The sequence below is a fragment of the Heteronotia binoei genome, chromosome 21 (assembly GCF_032191835.1).
Source record: "Heteronotia binoei isolate CCM8104 ecotype False Entrance Well chromosome 21, APGP_CSIRO_Hbin_v1, whole genome shotgun sequence".
Lineage (NCBI taxonomy): Eukaryota > Metazoa > Chordata > Lepidosauria > Squamata > Gekkonidae > Heteronotia > Heteronotia binoei.
The window spans coordinates 180,489,313-180,505,736 of NC_083243.1; the positions used below are offsets into that span (position 1 = coordinate 180,489,313).

The window sequence follows — 16,424 nt, forward strand, 5'->3', positions numbered from 1 at the left end:
GCTAGAAGGATCAAATAGTATTTTCACAATTTTTATTGCTTAATCTCTGTAAATTAAAAATGTAAATAGTTTCAAGTTTCTTCATTTCTCCTACAATTCTGTGTTTTTTAAATTTCGGGGATGGGGCACTAATTGGCAGCTCTGTACCTAGGGCACCAAGAACCCTAGCGCCGGCCCTGAAATGATGGCTTTGTTTCAATGGTTAACATAATGTGATATGTAAGAAATGCAACAAGGTGAATATAAATTAAAATCTAGAGAAGACTCGAAGGCCATACCTGCCACTGGTTTATGTATTTACAAATTTTGGAAAGGTTTAAAAACTGATAAAAGGTATCAGGAGTTTGAGCAGTCGAAGTCTGAATTTGAAAATGAATTATGTACAAGTGATGACTATGTTATTGCTAGAATGTATAAACAACAGGGATGTATGAGAGCCAGTTTGGTGTAGTGGTGAAATGTGCGGACTCTTATCTGGGAGAACCGGGTTTGATTCCCCACTCCTCCACTTGCACCTGCTGGAATGGCCTTGGGTCAGCCATAGTTCTGGCAGAGCTGCTGTGAGAGCCCTCTCCAGCCCCACCCACCTCACAGGGTGTCTGTTGTAGGGGAGGAAGGTAAAGGAGATTGTGAGCCGCCCTGAGACTCTTCGGAGTGGAGGGCGGGATATAAATCCAATATCTTCATCTACCTCACAGGGTGTCTTTTGTGGGGGAGGAAGGTAAAGGAGATTGTGAGCCGCTCTGAGACTCTTCGGAGTGGAGGGCGGGATATAAATCCAATATCTTCATCTTCTTCTTCTTCTTCTTATGTGGACAAAGGGTTTGAAATTTACTTTAAGCTCTAATCTTGAGAACTTTTATAAAATTATATAATGTTGGGATAATTTGCCAGACAATGGAACTTCCAGGGCTTAACAGAAACATTGGTTTCTTATTTCACTGTACATTCTAACATCATTTAGTTCTCATATCTGTTTATAAACTTTTTATTACACTGTATAATTTGCTGAATTCACAATCTTACCAATCACTTTCATCCAGTCTTAGCTATATTTACTGCACAGGTACTTACTCTTCTCTACTCAGGTAGAGTCAGGTCTTGACTCTAGTTCACCCTTCCTAGCAACATCCTCCTCAGCTGCTACCTCACATGTAATGGTTGGTGACTTCTGTTTCAACGTATCTGGAGAAGTATATGTGGAAGAGAGAATTTGAAGAGCAAGTTATCTTGTGGTACTTAATAAGAAAAGCTAAATTTACTGAAGTGCCCTTCTACTTAGAGTACGAGAACCTTGCCTGGTGTTGTATCACCATTTTCCATAGCAATATAACATACAGTCTAGCTCATGTACTTTTCTGTTCAGTTGATTACACTGAAAAACTCCATCTGGGGTGCCCGAGCTTCCAAAAGCAAAAACTGTCAGCCCTAACTGTGAGCTTTCGGGGAAAATAGTGGCCATGTTCCTGGTGTTAACCAATGAGATATGGAAATGAATAAAATTGAGAGCGATGGCTGTGGTGAATGAGACAGAGTGGGGTTCCGAGCACTGGTCATCAAGATCAGTGGAACATCTAGTCCGGTCGTGAATATTCTGATATTCAGTATATTTTGTGCTGTCTTCAGCAGTATGAATGTAACCTAAACATGGGACTTTTAAGTGTGCACTCCAGTCTCCATCCTGACACTGAGCTATGTCTTCCACCATGTTGGACAACATGGTCATAGGTCCAAAGTTTTGTTCTGACACAGTGAGAAACTTGGAAGGGTCAGTGTCATAGAACTAGACCAGGGGTCCTCAAACTACGGCCCGCGGGCCAGATGCGGCCCGCTGAGGACGTTTATGCGGCCCGCCGGGTTATGGCAAAAACAGACCGGAAGTGACGTTCAACCTAAACTCGTGTTAGTAACGCACACTTCCGGCACTGGGCTGAGGCGGCGGAGACAGAGTGTGAGGTGATACCGAGGTGAGGTGAGTTCCCAGGCCGGGGTGTGTGGTGTGGGGAAGGGAGAGAGATGCAGATGACGGAGAACTGATGGCTCGCGGCCTTGTACAGTAACGGCAGTCCGGCCCTCCAACAGTCTGAGGGACAGTGAACTGGCCCCCTATTTAAAAAGGTTGAGGACCCCTGAACTAGACCATGGGCCTATTAGGTTGGGTACTACAATGAAGTCAGTGGTTATGAAATCACATTTTTGAGACAGAGGCCATATGTACAGCTGAATTTATCGGTTTATTTTATTTCCCTTGTCATTTTCTCCTTGAAACATTTATTTAACACATTCCAGATGTATGCAATATATATGCCAATGGGTATGGAACTAAGGACAGGAAGAGGCAGTGAACATATTGCATTCCAGATGCAGCATTTTAGAGTGCATTAGGGCTGCATAAGTCACTGAGGAGAAAGTTGCACTTCCCTATCCCTATGACCCTCATGGTTAAGAGGGAAGTGAACGGATCCAGAGAAATACTATGGGCATAACACAAGTCTTCCTGATAGGAGATTTCACTGCACGTTTGGTAAGGGAGATATCCAGGAAAAACTGGTACAGGAAAGGCAGAGTATGTAGGAATCTGTGGCAACTTCTGTACCCATTTCTTTTAAAATTGTTACTGGTTTGGGTATTTGCTGGGGTTAAAGAACACAGGAACAGGAAAGCAGACATTTTAACTGATTCAGGAAGGGGGAAAAGAAAAGGTCCCTGTGCAAGCACCAGTTGTTTCTGACTCCGGGGTGACATTGCTTTCACAATGTTTTCACGGCAGACTTTTTACGGGGTGGTTTGCCATTGCCTTCCCCAGTCATCTACACTTTCCCCCCAGCAAGCTGGGAACTCATTTTACCCACCTCAGAAGGATGGAAGGCTGAGTCAACCTGGAGCCGGCTACCTGAACCAGCTTGCGCTGGGATCGAACTCAAATCCCGTGAGCAGAGCTTAGGACTGCAGGACTGCAGCTTTAACACTCTGCGCCACTGGATTCTTAACTGATACAGAACTATGCCTAAATAGTTTATTCGAAGTAATGAATGTGTATTTTCTGGGTACTTTTCTAGGAAAGCCAGAAGTTACTCTGCAATTATTAAAGTATTATATTTTACCCCCTTCCTTCCTCCAAGGAATCAGGCAATGTACACAGCTGCCATCCATTCCATCTTTACCACAACCCTGTGAGGTAATTATGCTGAGACAGGATAACTGGCCGTAGGTCATCCAGTGAACTTTGTGGAAGTGTGAGAATTTGAACCCAGGTCTAGTCTGAGATCCTGGAAAATTATATTCCTCTTTCCCCTAAAATAAACTCAGAGTGTCAGTTTCAAAATTCAGATTTTTTTTTTATTTATCCATTTAAGAAGAAGAAGAATTGCAGATTTATACCCTGCCCTTCTCTCTGAATCAGAGACTCAGAGCGGCTTACAATCTCCTATATCTTCTCCCCCCGCAACAGACACCCTGTGAGGTGGGTGGGGTTGAGAGGATGCTCACAGCAGCTGCCCTTTCAAGGACAACCTCTGCCAGAGCTATGGCTGACCCAAGGCCATTCCAGCAGGTACAGGTGGAGGAGTGGGGAATCAAACCCGGTTCTCCCAGATAAGAGTCCGCCCTTTCAAGGACAACTTCTGCCAGCTATGGCTGACCCAAGGCCATTCCAGCAGGTGCAAGTGGAGGAGTGGGGAATCAAACTCGGTTCTCCCAGATAGGAGTCCACACACTTAACCACTACACCAAACTGGCTTTCTAAGTTATATTTAGTTCTGTCCAATAGGCCATCTAACTCAGTCTCATTATCTTTAAACAGAAACTAGACTAATTAAACCATTTCTTATGGAGCATCTCATCTAATAGAAAAAATACTGCCTACGGTCAAATTATGGTTTGACAACAGGTAGTTGAAAATCACATATAATTTCCAAATGCAGTCAGATAAGGATTGTTCATTGCTTCTGGAATCCACTGTGTAATAATGTATCTTCTGTCTGAAAAGTTGCTTTCTGGCATTACCAAAGTCCAGAGTATAATTACTAAAGTCCATACAAAATGCTGTGGAGTATTAATTTGCAGTCGCTGGTGCTGTTGTCTAAGGAATTACTCTTGAATATCATTGTGCTATCCTTCCTTTTTTTATTTTGACCTGCATGTTCTGCCCTCTGTTCCCTTTCTGCTTGCCCTTTCCTTACTGCAGTGGCAGGCCATTTCTCTGACCGTCATTGAGAAAGTTCAAATAGCAGCAGCCATCTTGGGTTCCCTCTTCCTTATCGCCAGTATCTCGTGGCTTATCTGGTCAACCTTCAGTCCTTCCGCTAAATGGCAGCGCCAAGACCTGCTCTTCCAGATCTGCTATGGAATGTATGGCTTCATGGATATTGTCTGTATAGGTGGGTGAATTACTCTCAAAGTTACCATAAGATACAGCCGGTTGATTTTTTTTTTCATCAGAAAGAACTGCGGGATGGTATGTATGTGTGAGAAGTGGGGAAAGTGAGAGAGAAGGGGTGAAGGCAAAGTGGTAGTTTCTTTGACAACTATCAAGGCGTTTCCCTTTTTGTATGTGGTATACTCAGCAAAGATTAATCGTCTGATCCAACAGAAATCATTGAGGCCATCTAAGAATCTATCTGAATAACTGGGATGTTTAGAACCATTCAAGTTAGTACTGTTATGGATATTTTCTGGCACTTTGGTATAGAAAATTGTACTGTTCCTGAGAATGATATTGAATCATTAGAATACAAAGCTGTTTCATGTTCTATGTTGTGCTTCTTATTAGTATTTCAAGGAAATCCCCAAAACTGAAATTTAGAATAGTTGATTTGTTTTCAGATTTTTTTAAAAAATGTGACGCTTAGGCGAATAAGAATGAATTCAAAAATAGCTGATGTCAAGATTGGGAATTAGTTCATAAACTAAAAATGTAAGAATTAACTTGAGCGTTTTAGTGATCTAATAACCTGCAAGTACTTTTCTAATACTTGTCACAGATGGCATTAGTTATCACTGAATTGCTGCCTCTTCTAATTATGGATGCCTTGGTCTTCATGGTTTGACCCATGCGCCAGAAGCCATATGAGATTCTTCTGCAAAGGACAGCAGAACGATTGTCTTGGTATCTACCTCTACCCTAAAAGTGGACGAGAGTTAGAGTTCATTAGCACTTAAAGACGAATAAAATTTCTGGTAGGGTATGAGCTCATAGGGGCCCCGCAGCACAGAGTTCTAAGCTGCAGTACTGCAGTCCAAGCTCTGCTCATGACCTGAGTTCGGTCTTAGCGGAAGTCAGGTTCAGATAGCTGGCTCAAGGTTGACTCAGCCTTCCAAGGTCGGTCAAATGAGTACCCAGCTTGCTGAGGGTAAAGGGTCGATGACTGGGGAAGGCAATGGCAAACCACACCGTAACAAAAAGCCTGCCAAGAAAACGTGATGTGACATCACCCATGGGTCAGTAATGACTCGGTGCTTGCCTTTACCTTAATGAGCTCATACTCCTACAATAAATTTTGTTACTCTTTAAGCTGCTACTGGACTCTTACTCTTTTCTACTGCTACAGACAGACTAACACAGCTACCCATCTTGAGCTGTCTGCACTAGACGTTATTGGTGGACTCTCCCTTTTGCCAGTGTTGTACATTGGTGGTAAAACAAATGACTGCCTCTGTTCTTGGTTTCAGCAGTTGAGGCACTGATTTGAACAAGGATGCCCAGCGATCTTTGGCTAGATGACAATTCCATTGATTCTCTACGATGTCTCCTTGCCACTGAGTGGGGCCTCCAGCTGATCTATACTGTCCCAGGCCTAGATGGTAGGGATTTCGTGTGTAAATATAAATATCAACCAGACTACAGAAGCTCTGAAGGGGTAACTTTGTGAACATAAACGCAAAAAAAGCCACAGCTGAGGCTTATAATACAATTTGACTGTTATATGTGGTCCCTTAGAGCCAGTTTGGTGTAGTGGTGAAGTGTGCGGACTCTTATCTGGGAGAACTGGGTTTGATTCCCCACTCCTCCACTTGCACCTGCTGGAATGGCCTTGGGTCAGCCATAGCTCTCATAGACCTTCTTCCCCTGTAGTGGTGAAGTGTGTGGACTCTTATCTGGGAGAACCGGGTTTGATTCCCCACTCCTCCACTTGCACCTGCTGGAATGGCCTTGGGTCAGCCATAGCTCTGGCAGAGGTTGTCCTTGAAAGGGAAGCTGCTGTGAGAGCCCTCTCCAGTCCCACCCACCTCACAGGGTATCTGTTGTGGGGGAGGAAGGTAAAGGAGATTGTGAGCCGCTCTGAGACTCTTCGGAGTGGAGGGCGGGATATAAATCCAATATCTTCTTCTTCTTCTTCTTCTTCTTCTTCTTCTTCTTCTTCTTCTTCTAATATTCATGAGATGGTGATAATATAAGATTTGTAAATAAAAACATATGCACATTGGAGAGCCGCTGAACTCACAAACTTAAAAGATGTTTCCTTGCAGTAACACAACATTACCTACCATCCAGTTATATTTGTTTATGTGATGGCTTCTTGGAAAGGCCAGAGAATAATCTACGATTGTCTAATATACTGCAGGCGATCTGGCTTAGGTGATATGCTGTAAACCTAATAAAAATGTGGAAAAATTGATTTGTGCCTTGTATCACAAAAACGGCAACGGCTAGACACATCATTGGTATTAGTTAAATGGGAATTTATTAGCTTCCAACGGTGACTTAAAATTTGGAATCGGTCACTTGGTTCCCACATTGTAGCTCAAATTAGAAAAGGTAAGAAAAATGGCTTTGGCTATCCTGATATCATAAAAAGCTTAAGAAGAAGAAGAAGAAGATATTGGATTTCTATCCTGCCCTCCACTCCGAAGAGTCTCAGAGCGGCTAACAATCTCCTTTACCTTCCTCCCCCCCCCCCCCCCACAACAGACACCCTGTGAGGTAGATGAAGATATTGGATTTATATCCTGCCCTCCACTCCGAAGAGTCTCAGAGCGGCTCACAATCTCCTTTCCCTTCCTCCCCCACAACAGTCACCCTGTGAGGTAGATGAAGATATTGGATTTATATCCCACCCTCCACTCTGAAGAGTCTCAGAGCGGCTCACAATCTCCTTACCTTCCTCCCCCACAACAGACACCCTGTGAGGTGGGTGGGGCTGAGAGGGCTCTCCCAGCAGCTGCCCTTTCAAGGACAACCTCTGCCAGAGCTAAGGCTGACCCAAGGCCATGCCAGCAGGTGCAAGTGGAGGAGTGGGGAATCAAACCCGGTTCTCCCAGATAAGAGTCCGCACACTTCACCACTACACCAAACTGGCTCTTAAGATACCAATCAGAACAGGTTATCGCATCAAAGCATAACACATAGACATTCACCTTTCCAAAAAAATATAAAGAAGTTTTGCCATTTCACCTGATACCAACACAGACTATACAGGTTGAGTCAAAAATATCTTATACGATTACCTTAACAATTTCTTCCACTTGAAAATGAACAGCCTTTCTACTGCTCAGTGGTGGCATTCCGCATGGTGGCTGTCCAGGTAGCTGCTGCTGATGAATGCTCACACTTCATTGGCTTGCTTGGATTACATATGCCCCAAGGTCAGCAGGGACAGCTCATGTACCATTTAAAACCAACTACACAGATTTGTAAATGATGCCTTCGTGCCTGCATAGTCAGTGGCATTTATCAGTTGGCAGCATCCATCAAGCTGGTGCTTGCTCAGATCTGACTGGATCGAACAACAGTTCCTAGGTGGCCCAGCAGTAATGTATAAATCCACTTAATGCAAACAAGCGTGAGCACACTTGGCAGTGAAGCAAAATGGGCAAAGGCAGAACTTTCAAGTCAAGCCATAAGGAAACCATCTCTGAGATTTTGCTCTTGTAAGGTGAACAGACCTCTGTTGGTGGCAGCTTGAAGTCGGACTGAATTCAAAATGTTTGATGTCAAAATTCAAATTCAGTTCATAAAAAGAAAAACTGGAATTAATTTTGGCTCCGATATTAATGCTCCAAGAATTTGTAACGAAAGTTTCCTTGTCATCTGTCACACATGTTCTGTTGGGTAAACTAAAGTTGCTCATGAGAGACAAATTAGCTAGAAAGGACCTATGCTGCTTAAAACAATTTCTGTCATAGGCAGTGTTCCCCCTAAGCTGAGTTAGTGTGAGCTAGCTCATAGATTTTTAGCCTCCAGCTCACACATCTTTGTCTTAGCTTGGGAAGGATGACCCCAGAGCACAATAATTTATGCAGTAGCTGACAACTTTAATGCCAGTAGCTCACAACTTTCATGCCAGTAGCTCACAAAGTAGAATTTTTGCTCACAAGACTCTGCAGCTTAGAGGGAACATTGGCACTGTCTGTTATGTGTCTGGGACACTTCCACTCCATGCAACAATCACGACAGAACACAGCATCATGGGCAGGAGGGAATTTGCCCAACGACAAAATAATGTGGGTTCAGAGTAGGAAAATGTGATCATCTTAGAATACAGGGGCAATCTGGAAGGATGAGATCTGAGTAATAACTGTGAGAAAAAAGAGAGGAGAGAAAGAGAGAAGGAGAGAAAGAGAGAAAGAGAGAAGGAGAGAAGGAGAGAAAGAGAGAAGGAGAGAAAGAGAGAAGGAGAGAAAGAGAAAGAGAGAAAGAGAGAAGGAGAGGAGAGAAGGAGAGAAAGAAAGGAAGGAAGGAAGGAAGGAAGAAAGAAAGAAAGAAAGAAAGAAAGAAAGAAAGAAAGAAAGAAAGAAAGAAAGAAAGAAAGGAAGGAAGGAAGGAAGAAAGGAAGAGAGAAAGAGAGAAAGAAAGAGAGAAAGGAAGAAAGAAAGAAAGAAAGAAAGAAAGAAAGAAAGAAAGAAAGAAAGAAAGAAAGAAAGAAAGAAAGAAAGAAAGACCTTTCATGTGGTTTGTTTCCCTCTCCCCCGATTAGATATAGTTGTAGTAAGGACTTTGGGAAAGTAATTTTATGTGAAAGGAAATCTATTTGTGGATGCAATACAAAACTTTTAAATGTACACCACTGAGCAGAGTGGTAACCGTTTTGGTACTTCACACATTTCTACAAGCATCTGCCCATTAATTAAATGGCAATTCAAATATGTTCACATGTCTCTGTCTGTATCAAAGAAGGTTGCAATTAAGAAAGCTTGATGTTTGCAAATTCAAATGGCGTTCAGGGTCATCAGAGCTGGAAACAATCTCTTGTTGAACAACTCTCAATGTCAGCAGCTAATGAGAGGGAGGGATGATGGGAAGTTCTGGCCCGAGAGGGGCGCTGTACGGTGCAGGACTGATTAACAGATGGCAAATACAGTGTTGTCATTGCCTCCACCCACATACCCATGTAACTACATACACAACAGAGCTTTTTGGTGAATCTGTTTATTTCTGTTACTTTTCCGGTTGTGCTAGTGTGGTTCGTTACATGTCAGATAACTAAAACAGCAAATAGATTATACAGAATATGACTGAGTGTGGCAAATCATGGATGCATGGGAGGGGGTGGCTCCTTTGTTGGAAGAAGTAGACGACTGCAGATTTATACCCTGCCTTTCTCTCTGAATCAGAGACTCAGAGCGGCTTACAATCTGGTATATCTTCTCCTCCCACAACAGACACCCTGTGAGGTGGGTGGGGCTGGAGAGGGCTCTCACAGCAGCTGCCCTTTCAAGGACAGAGGCTCAGAGCGACCTACAATCTCCTTTCCCTTCCTCCCCCACAACAGATACCCTGTGAGGTGGGTGGGGCTGGAGAGGGCTCTCCCAGCAGCTGCCCTTTCAAGGACAACCTCTGCCAGAGCTATGGCTGACCCAAGGCCATTCCAGCAGGTGCAAGTGGAGGAGTGGGGAATCAAACCCGGTTCTCCCAGATAACAGTCCGCACACTTAACCACTACACCAAATTGGCTCTCAAATACTTTTTCATTATCATTATCATTTTTCATTAATACTTTTCCACTATCCTCACTGTTGCGTTATGTCACTGAAATAGGGTTGCCAACTCCTGGCTGGGAAATTCCTGGAGATTTGGGTGGCGGAGCCTGAGGAGGGATCAGAGGAGTATAATGCAGAGGGATATAAAGCAGCCTACATCTGTTATCTGGAGATCAGTGGTAATGCCAGGATATCACCAAGCCTCATCCAGAGGCTGGCAACCTCTGGCTGAAACACAGAATCATAGAGTTGGAAGGGAACTCCAGGGTCATCTAGTCCAACCCCCTGCACAATGCAGGAAACTCACAAACCCCTCCCCCTAAATTCACAGGATTTTCATTGCTGTCAGATGGCCGTCTAGCCTCTGTTTAAAAACCTCCAAGGAAGGAGAGCCCACCACCTCCCAAGGAAGCCTGTTCCACTGAGGAATCACTCTAACGATCAGGAATCACTCTAATGGTCAGAATTCCATTGAGGAATCGCTCTAATGTTGAGCAGGAAACTCTTTTGATTTAATTTCAACCCATTGGTTCTGGTCCTACCTTCTGAGGCCACAGAAAACAATTCCACACCATCCTCTATATGACAGCCCTTCAAGTACTTGAAGATGGTGATCCTATCACCTCTCAGCCGCCTCCTCTCCAGGCTAAACATGCCCAGCTCCTTCAACCTTTCTTCATAGGATGGTCTCCAGACCCCTCACCATCTTCGTCACCCTTCTCTGGACCCATTCCAGCTTGTCTATATCCTTCTTAAAATGTGGTGCCCAAAACTGAACACAATACTCCAGGTGAGGTCTTACCAGAGCAGAGTAAAGCGATGCCACCACTTTACGTGATCTGGACACTATACTTCTGTTAATACAGCCCTAAATTGCATTTGCCTTTTTAGCCACCACATCACACATTTTACTCATGTTCAGTGTAATAAGTGGTGTCAGCTTGCCCAATGGCCAGGGTGTCAGCATGCCCAATGGCAAGTGGGCCCCATTAAACATTAGACAATATGTTTAAAATGTTAATGTCCTTTTAGTAGCTTGACAATATAATAGAAGTTCCAATGTTATTACTGTAATGCAACTAATGCAACTAAAATTTACAGTAGATATTATTTACATTTAATATCTACTGCATACTGCCAGTAAAAATGTTCAATATATATACACTGTAATTACTATATATATATACACACACACACACACACACATTTATTTCCCAAAAGTTTTAATTGTACCTTTTTCCACTTATGTATTTTTTGAAAATTTTATTTATTTCTTATAAAAATTAAATTATAGCCTTATAGTTGTGGGTGGGCCCCCTTTGTCTCTTGGCAACCAATATTTTTAGACCCAGTCTGCCATTGAGTGTATGGATCCTTTTTGCACATACTATTGCTAAGACAAGTCTCCAGCATCCTATAACCATGCACTGGATTTTTCCTACCTAAATGCAGAACTTTACATTTATCCCTGTTAAAATTCATTTTATTGGTTTTAGCCCAGTTTTCCAGCCTGTCAAGGTCATCCTGTATCCTGTTTCTGTCTTCTACTATATTTGCAACCCCTCCCAATTTAGTATCATCGGCAAACTAAATAAGCATTCCATCTATTCCTTCATCCAAATCATTTATAAAGATGTTGAACAAAACAGGTCCCAGGACAGATCCTTGAGGAACTCCACTTGTCACTCCTCTCCAAGAGGATGAGGAACCATTCAAAAGCACTCTTTGGGTGTGATCTGTCAACCAGTTACAGATCCACCTAACGGTAACAGGATCCAAACCACATTTTAACAACTTGTCAACAAGGACAGTATATAAAACCTTATCAAAAGCCTTACTGAAATCATGATAGACTGTCTACAGCATTCCCCTAATCCAGCAAGGTAGTCACTTTCTCAAAAAAATATCAGGTTAGTCTGACATGACTTGTTCTTGAGAAACCCATGCTGGCTCTTAGTAATCACAGCCATCCTTTCTAAATGTTCCAGGGCTGACTGTTTGATGATTTGTTCTAAAACTTTTCCAGGTATAGATGTCAAGCTGACAGGTTGGTAAGTTACCTGGATCCTCCTTTTTCTCCTTCTTGAAAATGGGGACAACTTTCACCTTCCTTCAATCTTCCGGCACCTCTCCTGGTAACATGGTAACAGCCACATTTAGCTGCAGGCTAAAAAGTTAAGTGGCTGTTTGGTTCATTGCACAGACAGACCAATTTCTACTCCTTCAGGAGGTGTGTGAAAAAAGTTACTCACCCCACATCATATACAGAAGGGTCAACCTGGCCACATGCTAGAGGAATTAGACGAACATTCTGCTAAGTGGCCAGTTACTAGTATGTATTGTATGGCCACAAAAACTGGGCTGCCATCATCAACCGGGAGAGAAGTCACTTTAGGTACAATAATATACACAACCAAAGGTTATAGTGACCAAATTACTATTTACGATGTACAAATAAGCAAAATCACAAAAAAACACAAAATTCATGACCAACCTTCCACAAAGGAGTCCCAATGTACAGGTTGTCGACTTTAGAAGGCCCTGCTCCGATTAAAACTCTTCCAGCATAGGGTGCCTTGAGCCACTCGAGAGCGTGATGCCGCTTTAAACGTTTTTCGAGGATTTGTATTCCGATATAATTATTTAAAACAGTAAGCAGTGAGCACGAAGTGGAAGTGTTGCTGTAAGCATTTTTTTTGAACGGGGACGTCTTCTTTAAGAATTTACGGAGCACCCTATGCTGGAAGAGTTTTAATTGAAGCAGGACCTTCGAAAGTCGGCAACCTGCACGTGGGGACTCCTTTGTGGAAGGTTGGTCATGAATTTTGTGATTCTTTGTGATTTTGCTTATTTGTACATGCACCATTATTACATAGTAATTTGGTCACTATAACCTTTGGTTGTGTGTATTATTGTATCTTTTACATTTCAGCAGTTTCCACACCCGCCCCCGTGCACACTCTGTTTCTTGAGGCCAATATTGGATTTAGCTATGTGATTAACTATTTTCTCTCAAAAAGTTGAGAGACGCAAGGCTATTCAGCTCCTCCCACCACCAGCAGCGATCAATTTTTGTAGGCATCACTTGCAAATCAGGAAACACTGGCCCTCAGACTTTTCCATTTAACTCCAGCTGCTGGTAATCAAGAGAAGCCTGAGTCATGAAGGGAATCTGATGGCATGGTTGCCCAATCACAGGTAATGGGAGAAGAAATCGATAGCCAATTAAAACTGATATGAGGTGCTTGATCTTTCTGGCTTGATGGGAAGGGTAATTAATGGAGGAGCTGCCTTTCGACATTCACAGTCCACCGTCTTCTGTCAGGTCTAACATTTTAGCGGTCCTTGCTGACTCTTCTGTGCATTGTTTAAAATATCCAGGGCTGGAATAAGCTTTGGCATAATTAATCTCATTCTTTATATCTTTCATGCAGAGATAGGCAGAAGGAAAAGAATGACTCATGTACAAACACAAGAGCAGCATTTCACTTTTGCACAAGGATGAATGCAGTTGCGGGGGGCGGGGGGACCCCCTAATCCCAGCATCTCGGTGTGTGCTCTGAAATTTGAAGCACCAGTTTGGATCTCGAGGCAGGAGGATTGGAGATTCATGCCAAGGTTCCAAGGCTCACTGTTGGATATACCAAAAAAAAAACCCAAAGAGAGAGAGAGAAAACAGCATTCAGGCCATGATGATTTAATAGTCCCTTTTGTCCTAGATGGAATTGTGCTGCTGAATTCAGAGGACGTGGACTGTAGGTAATATCTGGTTGCACCCAAGGTCTTCCGGGCAGAGGTAGTTGCTTGGCCAAATTTGATTGTTCACAGTTCCTCTGTGTTAAGGATTGACTCTCTTGGAAAATAAGAGTAAGGAGTCCAAAGAATTGATGGAAAGCGGTATTGACTTGATACAGTTCCCAAAGATTCCAGTAGGCTCATGCTTCACAGACAATGAAATCACTTTAGCTTTTAAGCCAACTGGAGAATGGGAAGAGAGAAAGTGAGAGATGAATAACTGTCAAGGAAGGGTCAACAGTGACAGAAAGACTTCAGAGATAGCGGACAGAGTTCTGAGACCCCTGGATTTTTTTTTGTAGCTAATAGATGAATGGGGTTTTATTAATCATTACCACCCTAGAATTATCACTGAGGATTGTAACGGCCACTAATTTTAAGGCTGGACACAATCCTGTCTTTTGAATCTCTGGTACATCGCTGGAAGAGACAGTAACTGTATCTGAGATTGGGAATGGAAACAGCTCTAATATTGATTGGCTCTTATGTTGATCCACAAAAAACAGCTAGATGTGGAAAAGTATCCTTGTGTAAATGTATTATTTAATTTGTAATTGTATTTTATGTTAACTTAAAGTATTGGTACTATCCAGAACAACTTGTTGCTCTCCATTAAGTTATTACAATAATATTTATAATGGAACATTTTGTTATGTTTGGTGGAAATAAAACATTTCCAATTAACTTTTATAACCTCTAATCAATATACCTTTAAAATAGAGAAATTGTATAATTAATTGCATGATGTAGGTTGACTCACATAATCAGCACTCTTGAAACTATAACATAAATGTAAATGAAATGTCTGAAATGAGGAAGATCACTGAGGGCAGGAAACCTTCGTCTGCTTTGGTGTAGTGGTTAAGTGTGAGGACTCTTATCTGGGAGAACCGGGTTTGATTCCCCACTCCTCCATTTGCACCTGCTGGCATGGCCTTGGGTCAGCCATAGCTCTGGCAGAGGTTGTCCTTGAAAGGGCAGCTGCTGTGAGAGCCCTCTCCAGCCCCACCCACCTCACAGAGTGTCTGTTGTGGGGGAGGAAGGTAGAGGAGATTGTAGGCCGCTCTGAGCCTCTGTCCTTGAAAGGGCAGCTGCTGTGAGAGCCCCCTCCAGCCCCACCCACCTCACAGGGTGTCTGTTGTGGGGGAGGAAGGTAAAGGAGATTGTGAGCCGCTCTGAGACTCTTTGGAGTGGAGGGCAGGATATAAATCCAATATCTTCATCTTCTTCTTCTCTTTCAAAACTCTAGTTTTTAGAATCTGGAATGAAAGAGCAATTCATTAGGGTTGCCAATCCCCAGTTGGTGGCAGGTGGGTCCCCCAGTTTGGAGGCCCTCCACCACTACAGGGTCATCAGAAAGTTGGGCGGAGGGAAATGTCATTATACCTTAAGGAGTCCATTATACCTTAAGGAGTCTAGTTCCCATAGGGTATAATGAAGAATCCATCTGTTGGTATTGTGGGCTCGGGGGGGGGGCTGTTTTTTGAGGTAGAGGCACCAAATGTTCAGCGTAGCACCCAGAACTTCTCCTCAAAACAACTGCCAATTTTCAAAAATATTGGACTAGGGGGTCCAGTTTTATAAGCCCCAAAAGAAGGTGCCCCTATCATCCATTATTTCCAAATGGAGGGAAGGCATTTTAAAGGCACATGGTCCCTTTAAATGTGACGGCCAGAACTCCCTTTGGAGTTGAATTGTGCTTGTCACAACCTGGCTCCACCCCCAAAGTCTCCTGGTGTAGCAGGAAAACGCCCGCTTGGTGGTTCTTACAAAAAGGTGCAATGACAAAAGGGAGGTCTGAGACGAAAATCAGGGAAAAACAGCTTTATTAACACACGTGTGGGATCAGCTTCCTTGGCATCTGCCAAAAGGTGGAAGTCTGAACAACCGTTACAAATTTCTGCTCCTTTTTATAGGGTTTCTTCATTTCAACTTCTACCCCAAAACACTCATGTTCTTCTTCTTGCGGTAAGCTACCTACGTCATGTTCTCACCACATTTCGAGTTGTTTTTCAACCGTCAGGGCCTTTGTTAGGGCCTCTGTAAACCCTGGTTCCTCTTTCTCTAGAAACATTCTACCCACACGCCCACAACTTCTTGCTTTTTCCTCAGCACCTGTCTTGCTTCTTTCTAGGCTCTGTTCTATGTTTTTCAGCCTGCGGTTTTGAAAGGTCAACGACCTGTCACAGTTCCCTTTTTCTCTTTGCAAGCTAACACTCCTTTATTTCAAGCTGCTATAGAAGATCATTTCTTGCAAGCACTCTTATATAGTATTGCTAAAGCCATGTATATTGATTAGGCATTGGTATTGCTTTTGGATCGATGCTACATTTCCCCTCTTTCAAACGGAGTTTGATTTTCCATTAGCCTTTTCGGGGTCCGCCTGCTTTGCCACATATTGCTGGCGGATTGTTTTCATCATCTCATACACGGGTTCTCTGTTTGAGGGTGAAAACAACTCCTGACAATGCTTTAGTATCCCTGGTAGGCAGCGGATACACCCATAGATGATCAGGGCGGCTATTATGAATGTGAGGACTATAACAAAGCCATGCCGTAGCCAAGAGAAGTCTGGGAGCCAGCTGGTCAGCCATTGGAATAGGTCTGACCCGGAATCAAACGCTTTATCGGCTCCCTGGGCCTGCTTGACCAGGCCCCTAAGGGTCTTTACTCCTGAAAGGATTTGACCGGATTTATTGACATAAAAACAA

The 16,424-nt window shown here is 43.2% G+C and overlaps 1 protein-coding gene across 2 annotated transcripts in view; it reads left to right on the forward strand.

Moving 5' to 3' along the window:
• MARCHF4 (membrane associated ring-CH-type finger 4) overlaps positions 1-16,424 on the forward strand; it is a 278,747-nt gene that overhangs the window by 234,461 nt on the left and 27,862 nt on the right. For both annotated transcript variants that reach the window (XM_060262009.1, XM_060262010.1), the window contains exon 3: positions 4,187-4,379. In XM_060262009.1, coding sequence (XP_060117992.1) covers positions 4,187-4,379 — 193 coding nt within the window. The remainder of the gene's footprint in view (positions 1-4,186; positions 4,380-16,424) is intronic.